At 41.4% G+C, this 10,124-nt stretch overlaps 2 protein-coding genes and 1 pseudogene across 2 annotated transcripts; 1 reads left to right on the forward strand and 2 right to left on the reverse strand.

Annotated features, from left to right (window-relative positions):
• The first annotated feature begins 487 nt into the window (after positions 1–487).
• On the forward strand, positions 488–3,612 carry LOC149838521 (peroxidase 11 pseudogene; annotated as a pseudogene).
• Positions 3,613–4,495: 883 nt separating this feature from the next.
• On the reverse strand, positions 4,496–4,993 carry LOC149838522 (putative fasciclin-like arabinogalactan protein 20). Its single transcript, XM_090008262.1, has one exon. It carries the CDS (start codon positions 4,991–4,993, stop codon positions 4,496–4,498), a length of 498 nt encoding a protein of 165 aa, XP_089864388.1.
• Positions 4,994–5,854: 861 nt separating this feature from the next.
• On the reverse strand, positions 5,855–6,979 carry LOC149838523 (putative fasciclin-like arabinogalactan protein 20). Its single transcript, XM_090007714.1, has one exon. The coding sequence runs from the start codon at positions 6,926–6,928 to the stop codon at positions 5,996–5,998; it is 933 nt and encodes a 310-aa protein (XP_089863840.1). The 5' UTR covers positions 6,929–6,979; the 3' UTR covers positions 5,855–5,995.
• Between the last annotated feature and the right edge of the window lie 3,145 nt (positions 6,980–10,124).

Here is a 10,124-nt window from a genome sequence, read left to right on the forward strand (position 1 = left end):
ACAAGTCTATAAATCTCTCCCTTTTCCGTCTTTTGAATTATCGGAATTTCTAACTCTCCAGTTTTCTCATTTCTTTCTTCTCGGTTTGGCTTGCAAAGTTCATGTATGGGAGAGGTCTTCTGTTCTTGCGAAGCAGTGACTCTCTTGAGGTTTAAACCTAGTTATATCCTGGGAACTCAGTCGTAACAAAACCCTTTTTTCGCATCTTCAAAATTCTCGAAGTGGGGCGATTGAAGTTCTAAAGATAGTGATCTTAAGAACGTGCCTCTAGGCTTGAGATCTCTTTTCTGAAATCTATTTTTCACAAGGTTAGACTAACACTTTGTTCAGGTAGTATATACACAAAGATGTGCACATAACTTGATATGTTCTCCTTCATGTTTCTTTACAGGGCTGTGATGGATCAGTGCTACTAGATGACACTGACACATTCATAGGTGAAAAAACAGCAATTCCAAACAAGGATTCTATAAGAGGTTGTAAGGTGATGGATAGAATCAAAGCCGCGGTGGAAGCGGAGTGCCCCGGAGTCATCTCGTGTGCTGATATACTTGCAATTGCAGCTAGAGATGGTGTTGTTCTATAGTAAGATCTTTATCTCTAAAGCAAACACAACATTACATTCATGCATGTGTAGAGTTCTAATAAATTAGACTCGATTACATAAATATGATCCCAAGGGGTTGCCCATATGGTCTCAGCACAGCCAACAACAATTGATTGAGGGAACCTGATATATTATGCATCTCTTTTTGAGAAAACAAACCAATCGTTTTTATATATTCACAATCACAAACATTTAATTACAGAGTTCACGGTAAATAAAAATAGACATAGGAATCCCGTGTTAACCAAACTTAGTGATAACCAATCCGCTAAAGTTGCAATCTCACATAAGCACATGCATGCATGCGTGCCTGTGTGTGTGTGTGTGCGAGCGCACGCAGCGTGGTTGCACAGAGTGGAGGGCCAAGCTGGGGCAAACGTTAACACTCCAAGTTTCTCTATCAAGGTCTCTCTGCGCAAGACATGATTGCTCTAGTTGGTAATTGCCTTCTTTCACTGGTCCACAATAAATAAGACCATCAATTTAGATGAGTCTGGAGTCGAGTGGATTCAAGCAACCTATACTCAAATAAACTCAGTATTGATTGCACCAATCAAATGACTGGTTCAAACTTGACACATTGGAGTGCTTGTGTTTCATGAGGCCCTAAGCTCCCAGTCAATGTTATCAGACTCTGCTTCTGGACCAGATCATTTTTCAAAACAATTCAGAGGTTCGGCTGATTCAGAATCAAACTGAACAGTCTTTTTATGATGACGGAACCCTTGCCGAAGCAAGGAAAAACCCAGGGTGGGGCATCACGACCACCCTGCACGCTAGCAGGGTTCGATCTGCGGTTTTCAACTCAACACCTTCACAACCACCCCACTGGCCATGCGGGCGACCAGCAGCCTTTTCAGATTTTTTCTTTTTTAAAGAAAGTTCCAAAACCCCCCCAAAAAAAGGAAAATTATGAAAATACGGAAATTCCCCATTTTGAATTTGAGAACTGAGGTTTAAAGAGGCATGTATCTTTCCAGGGCACCCTCACATCCCAGCTTCCCCTCAATTAGGCCGAAGAATCTCAGAGCCTTTGGCGTGGATCAATTCAGCATCTGTTCACCTTGGATCTTGCATGGGCCCCATTAGGAATGTAAATGTGTCAGGTTTGTATCGGGTACCCGACCCTACACCGCAACACGAATACCTGGTTATGGGCACAAAAAATGCTGAACCACTTATTATGCAGATCGACCCGAACCCAACATGTGTAATATGCAGGTCTGGCTTTGGTTATGGTTTTGAATAGATACTATGATTTTGAATATATACCCGATCCAATCCAGCTTGACGCCAGTATTTAATATGTTTTTCCGTGAATACAATCTATCTAAATTATACGTATCTGGGTTTGAGATTTCATCTTTTTAACCCAGAAAAAACCTGAACCCGTGCATGATGCAGCAACTAAATATTTGGGCGGCTTTGGATACCCGACCCATTGATAGGGATGGCCCCATGCCAGATTTAATACATGGATCTGTTATCTGAGGTATTCGTATGCACCCTTATGCTCTCAAATGCTATTAGACAAATATAATTAAGTATGAGCATAACCTTAACCACCAAGTTCATGAACTTGATTGACATCGAGCCGAGCTAGGCCAGACCGATAACCCGTAAAGGCCCAACAGGCCCGGATGCTCTGAGGAGCTGCCAAGAGTTCAATATGCTCTCTCTCTCTCTCTCTCTCTCTCTCTCTCTCTCTCTCTATATATATATATATATATATATATATATATATATATATATATATATAAAGAGAAAGCGAGAGAGAAAGAGTAATGAGTTGGTGCTAAATGATACGTGTTAAATGGATTTTTCTGCTCTTTATATGTGTTGTTTTGCAGTTTCGACCGCATAAATGTGTTGGGCATGGTCGATTTACCAGGAATCCACAGGATCATGTGTTTGCGATGAAAAAAATGATATTTGGAGCCTCAAAAATTTACAAAGATTTTGAACCTTTGATTTTTTGAACCTTATGAAAACCCACCAATGTGTTGAAATCGGACACTTCAAGAGCTGATCCTTATAAAATAAAGTACATAGATCACATATGTACGGTCAGACTTTAGAAATAAAACAAACAAAAACCTGAAAAACTCATTTAACATGTATCATTTAGCACCTACCCATTATATATATATATATATATATATATATAGAGAGAGAGAGAGAGAGAGAGAAATTGGTCAGTGTTAAATGAAACATGTTAAATGGGGTTTTCTGCTATTTCATTACTTTTTTTTTCAGTTCCGATTCCATAAATGTGTCAGGCATAAAAAAAATGATATTTGGAGCCTCTAAAATTTACACATTTCTTGGACGGTTGATTTTTCGAACATTATAAAAACTCACCCATGTGTCGGAATCGAACACTTCAAGAGCTGATCCCTATAAAATCAATTTCATAGATCACATATGTACGGTCAAAATTTAAAAATAAAATAAAAAAAACCTGAAAAAAACTCATTTAGCACAGACCCATTATATATATATATATATATATATATATATGTGTGTGTGTGTGTGTGTGATTCTGGTATTTGGTGTCAAGCTGATAATCTGAAACAATATCAGGTGGCCATACAATTGGATTGGCTAGATGTGCCAGCTTCAGGGAAAGGATCTATGGTGACTTCATAGACACAGTTGGGCTGAATCCACTAGGCCATGCTTACCTCTACAATCTGAAATCAGTGTGTCCTGAGGTTGGGGGCGACGACAACACCTCTCCCATGGATTATCTCACTCCCACTTTCTTTGATAATTCATTCTACCAGATCCTACTGAGGGGGGAGGGGCTCTTGAACTCAGACCAACAGATGTACTCAAGCCTCTTGTCCGCAGAGACGAAGCCACTGGTCATCGTGTACTCATTAGACCTGCTATTATTCTTCAAGCATTTCTCTGATTCAATGGTGAAGATGGGTAACATCACAGATCCAGTGAGCTATGCCACAGGCGAAGTGAGGAAGAATTGCAGGGTTGTTAACCCTTGAGAGACGGTGTTGGTTCATAAGCCTAGACACAGCGTCTACGTTACTTTTACTAGTTGACTGAGTGGTGCTGTGGTTTATTGAGTGAGGCTTAGAGGTTAATAGCGGTTCTCTCATGAGTATAAGGCTAAAGAAGGCCATGGGTATATTGTTATTGCTGGCCCCTAGTTGTGATGACCAATACTTTATTTTTCTCTTTTCAGTATTAGCTATGAACAATGTGAACAATGGCAACTTTGGTGCTAAAATAGAGCCTCTGTGTCTTGTGTGTGCGCAGTAGGAGGGGTAAATATTGCGTAGTTTACTATGTTTTCTTATAATGATACCTATATCTTTTTTTTTTTCGAAGGGCAAGCTGGGGTTAGGCAGAGCCCTACCAGTTATACAACCGTTGGGTTTTGAACCTGCAACGTCCCAACAGAAGGTGACGTGCAATAGCTGCTCTTACCAGACAAGCGGAGCCCCCGTTGGTCTATGTGTCCTATCAAATGCGGCTACGACAAAACTTTGTTAAAAGTATTTATAAAGAAAATTAAATTTTCACCATACTACCCTTGCATCAACTATGGATACACCCAATAGGACATGGAAGCGGATACAGGTAGACCCAGATGTATGTGATCTACAATTGTAAGCATCCATGTCTACCAACTCACTTTTATATGAATTTGGATGCGAGGCTGACACCAAACTGATCCATTTCTAGGGATGCCAAAAGACCCAAGTCCATTTAATTGATAGACGAAATCCAGATATTTCAAATCCAACTCCACCAAAATGTGTCCAAATGTCATCAGGCTGCAAATCCGGCCAAAAGGGGAAGCGTGAAGGGAAAAAGGGAAACAAGCTACGGATCTGGACCTTACAATTTGAGATCCTTCGTCTCCTAGGCTGCCGGTAAAAGGCCCTTGAGTCCGTGAACGACGATCGAGTCGCCAAAGTACATATCGGGAAAGACGAGGGGCACGCCGTTCACAAGCAAATCGGTGCCGGACCTCGTCATGTTCACCTGAAGCCGCTCGTCGAGCGTCGGGTAGAAACCTTCGGTGCCGATGATGTACGTCCACGGTAACTTGCACGGCAAGACGTGCCTCCTCAGCACGCCGGCGATCTCCGTCACGTTCCCGGTCATATCCCCGTCGGGCGCCACGAACACCGTATAGCCTACCTCTATATCCTGACCAATAAACCCTACGAGCTGCAGATCCAGCAGAGAGGCGAAGATCGAGAACCCTCGCGAGGACAGGACCTCCACGGGGCGCCGGAAGACGCTGTGGCGGTGAGTCGGCAACGGCGAGCAGACTGGAGGAGCGGGTTGGGAGGAGGCGCAGAGGAGGAGGGAGAGGAGGGAGAGGAGCAACAGAGAGGAGGAGGAGTCCGCCATCGATGGATGCGAAGATTTTTTCTCTCTCTCTCTCTACATTTTCTTGAGAAGCGAGGTTCCCTTTATAGTATTAAGGAGTTCACAATCAGTAAGATTTGTTTCCTTTTCTAACGTAGGATCAGAACCTACAATTTGTGGAAACCATATCATGCGTGTGATCTGTAGATTGTTTGTAATAATCCTCCTTCCTGAATTGGGGTGCTCATCCATGCACCTGGCTTTGCTTGGATATGATCTGCATGAGCTTGTTGGGTTTGGGGTCTGATCCATCGTGTCTCTATCCGGATCCAAGTTCTCCTTAACAATGGAGATCTGATCGTTTTTCTTCTTCTTCTTCTTTCTTGCCCCTTCATCTCTGCCGTTCTCGCTTGTTTCTATATAGTTCTCAAGGGATGATACGTGGATGATTATGATTGGGTGCCAAGATTTGAAATTTAGTGAGAACATGGACTTGAAAACCGATCAGACACAGACTCGGTGTTACGTGGAGGATCATAATTGGGTGCCAAGATTTGAATTTCGGTGGGAACGCGGTCTTGAAAACGGTTCGGCCATGCTTGACCTGGAAATGGACCCGATTTGGACGAGTACCGGATCCTGTTCTTGATTCCGAAAGGATGTACGGTACTGTGGAACTGGGGTCTGATGGAAACAAGCCGTAAAATAGTTAATTTTAATATGAAAAGGCTAAAAATGGATCCTATAGAGCTCCACTTTTCATGTTTGCCTATAGAATTAACTAAATTATCATTATTTAGTTAATTAATCACCTAAAATTTGATGTGCAATAGAATGCCATTTCGGGACAAACTATTTCCGGACCTAATGAACCCGACCCAATAAGCTTTGGGTCGGGCTGGCTGGGGTAAATCTCAATTTTCAATTAGAAGCGGAAAATTCTGTAAGTTCTTACGACAGAAAACAACAATCTACAGATCTGGACCGTCCAAATTCACAGTAAAGGTAAAGATTCAAGAAACACAAAGGAAAAAGAGAAAGAACCTACAGATCTGGACCGTCCAATTTGAGATCCTGGGCCGCCGGAAGCCCCGTAGGAAAGCCGTCCCTGAGTCCGTGAATGACGACTGACTCGCCGGAGTACATATCGGGAAAGACGATCGGGACGCCGTTCACAGCCAGATCGACGCCGGACCTCGTCAGGTTCACAGGAAACCGCTCGTCGAGCGTAGGGAAGACGCCTCCGAAGCCCTCGATGTCCCTCCACGACACCTTGCACGGCACGACGTGCCTCCTCAGCACGCCAGCAACCTCCGTCAGGTTCTCCGCAGATCCTGCCACATCCCCGTCCGGTGCCGCGAACACCGTAAGCCCTAACCCCAACTCTCGATCGCGGAACCCTAGGATCTGCAGATCCAAAAGAGAGGCGAAGATCGAAAACCCCCGTGAGGCCAGGACCTCCACAGGACGCCGGAAGACGCTATGGCGGTGGGACGGCAACGGCGGGCATGTCGGGAATGACGGGTTGAAGAATCGCTCGATGCCGTAAATGAAGAAGTCCGAGCTGCTGTAGATCAGCGAGGAGGAGGCGATTGGGAAGCCGTTGATGGTGGAATTCTCGGTGACGACGAGGAAACGGTTGGGAAGGAGGGTGGGGATGAGGGAGCCGTAGGGGAGAGCGAAGAGCTCCGCCGGGGAGAGCTTCTGAGGGGAGACGTGGTAGCGGAGGAGGTCGAGGGAGGGTTGGCCGGAGAAGAAGAATGCGGAGTCGGAGGGGGAAAAGATGGTGGCGGAGGAATTTGGGATTAGGGTTTCGGGGGCGAGCTGGAGGGTGAGGGACATCGAGGAGTAGCCCGAGACGGTGAGGGATTCGAGGAGGGGAGAGAGGCGGAGATCGGAGAGGGAGGAAGCGCATAGGAGGAGGGAGAGGATGAGGAAGAGGAGGAACAGAGAGGATAAGGAAGAGGAGTTCGTCATTGATGCAGCTTCTGAGATTTTCTTCTTCTTTCTTGCCTTTCTCTCTCGTTCTCGCATTGTTTTTTCTGTTTCTCAGGGGATGGGGAGGTTGAAATAGGCGCGGAATAATACGTGGAGAATTATGATTGGGTCCAAGATTTGAAATTTGGTGGGAACGTGGTCATGAAAAACGGTTCGGATATGGATCGGTCATGCTTGACCCGAAAATGGATCCGATTTGGATGAGCACTGGATCCTGTTCTTGATTCGGAAAGGATGTAAGGTTCTGTGGAACTGGATATGATGAAAACACGTAGTAAAATGTTTGATTTTCATATGTGGGTCGGCTTAGATCTAATTCATTTCCGGACCAGTAATATATAGTTATTAGATTGTGATCTTGATCTGAATCGACCTGACTATTTGTGTAGCAAACAACCTAGATTCAAATATATACTGTCCACATCTAGCAATATGGGTCGGGTCATGTTTGGCTCAGTCCATGTCCCGGGTGGCTCATGACACCTATGAGTCTATGACTCCTCAGGCTATGGATGAAAACGGACCGGATCTTGCCAGACCCGGATCTGATTAAAAAATTTACAGTATATTCAAATCAGATCTGAGGAGGTAAGGTTGAATCCGAATCCAAAATACATGTTGTAATATTGACTCCATAAAAAATAGAACAAAAACTATTATTTACATGTAAAAAAAATGTATTCAAGTTGGATTTTGAATCAGTAGTTCCGACTTAAAATGACGATCCAAATCTGACCCAAATCCAAAAGTAAACAGATTGAAGAGATCCGAATGGATCTGAGTGTACATTTGGATATTACTTAAAAGATCCATATCCAGAAAAACATGATGGACTCGGATCAGATATCTGACCATATCCGATCCGTTTGCAACCCTACCTCAGGCGTAGGTCTACACCCTTTATATGGATCCTAGTACACAATTAAGTAGCTCACTTAAAATTTCATATTTGTTGGACCTGAATGGTCTTGTGTCTTTTTTTTCAGAATTTACATTTAAAGTCCATTACAAGATGCAAGCCGGTTACCATATTCAATTGGATATCCAACCCAAATACCAGAAGTAAACTACATAACAATAATTATCATCACAGTGAAAATATAATATGATGGCAATATGTTGAAAATATCATGATTCTATGTGATTCAAAAAGAACATATCATGACTTTACTATAAAATATATTATTTGATTAACAATATCCTGGAAAAGAGCTTCACTATGTTTGCAAATTTTTGTTTGCCTATAGTATTAACTACTTTATCATTATGAAATACAACATAAATAAAAAAACTTAATTTACCTCTAAAATAAAATATATATTTTAAAAATGCCACATTTTTTATGGTGTTTTGGTAATTTGCACCACTTCAATGCTACTAACGTTAATATACAAGGTTTACCTCATTTTTTTACCTTTTCACATGAAGATCAATATATTTGTATTCATTTCCAGTATATTTTATAATTGAATCTAAGATTTTTCTGTGAGACCAAGTCGGATCTAGATTTGGAATAAGGCCCACCCTCTCCTCTTTTATGTTTTTCAATTTTCCCAATAGGTGTGGATAAGAGGGCAGTCATGACCATAGTGAGCTTAGGCTTGGAGGCATTAGTGAACCAATGCAATATGGTCAAGCATGAACCTCTGGTGCAATATCCCACCTTAACTTGACTCAAGTATTAAGATTGGGCACCAGGCCGAGCTGCCTGTGGGCCACAGTGGCCAGTAATGCTACATATGTTTCGGATCTAAGTTCAATCCAACCTCATTGGATTTGATTCGACTGCTTGCATTTCAGAATCCGATTTACTGCTTGTGTTTTGAGTTTGGATTTGATTCTTGCACGATTCAGCCCGTGTCCATTTCATTTGCAGCGGACAGCTTGCAGGTAGGGCTGGTAAACCGAATGGAGGGTGTTCAAGCTTGGCTTGTTTCTTGCATCGATTCAAGCTTGAGCTCATGAAAAGCCTGCGCTAAACAAGCCAGTACAAGCATGTTCATTTACAAAAAATATATATTTAAAAATAATTAAAAACAATAGAACTTGAACCCTAAACCTACTAAGTCAAGCTCAAACTAACTCATTTACAAAATAAATATTTGTTTCAAATTTGCAAGCAATAAAATTTAAACTCTAAACTTATGCTTGCGCTAAACACTTCAATCACCTTCAACTTATAACATAGAATATATGTAAAATAAATATTATTAATAAATATATAAGCCTATGTGAGCCAATCTATGAACATTGGTTGTTCATGTTCAAGCTTGTCGAGCATATTTCATGAGTTTTAACGAGCTCTTTATGAGCCAAACATGAGCTGAGCGCCCACAAGTGGCTCATCTCATTTCCAAAACCTACTTGGCCTGTGATGGCCTAGCGTGTATAGGCAAACCCCAAACTTGGTTTTTGAGCCATATCTCAGCTCATCCATTTGGATGGGCGAAGCCAAACCCATTGATGAACTGGGCCTGGTCAATATGGGTTGCGCAAACAGAATTGGAAAATGACTTGTGGCTCGGCTATTAAAGAGCTTGTTCAAACTAGTAAAATAAGGTCTACATATAGGTTCTTTAAGTTTTAGTATATATGTTTTAAATATCAAAAAATGATTGTTTTGTATGATAAATTTAATGTGTTTTCTAAAAACCTCATAAATTTAATAGCTTCATAACTTTTTAGGACTCTTTTACCCTTAGCACTCATTGAACACATTGATTTTCGCTTGTTATATTTCAATGCTCTCTCGATCTTGCTAAATCTCATTAAAAATAAAATTGTCATCTTTTGTGAAAGCTTGCACATAAGAAGAAGGTTTCATAAAATGAAATTCCATTTCATTTTTTCACAAAATGAAATTGTACATACATTGCATTCATTTAATTCTTTTACAAAATGAAGATGCTCATACATTACCTTCATTTCATTTTTTCACAAAATGAAGATGCTCATACATTACATTCATTCCATTATTTCACAAAATGAACTCGCTCATACATTGCATTCATTTCATTCTTTCACAAAATAAAGTCATTCATACATTACATTCATAATATTCTTTCGCAAAATGAATAAATGGTAATACATTGCATTGATTTTATTCTTTTACAAAATAAAGTCACTGGTACATTACATTCATTCTATTATTTAACAAGAATATTGTTTTTTAGTA

This window comes from Nuphar pumila, chromosome 5 (genome assembly GCF_984573655.1).
Source record: "Nuphar pumila chromosome 5, dmNupPumi1.hap1.1, whole genome shotgun sequence".
Taxonomy (NCBI): domain Eukaryota; kingdom Viridiplantae; phylum Streptophyta; class Magnoliopsida; order Nymphaeales; family Nymphaeaceae; genus Nuphar; species Nuphar pumila.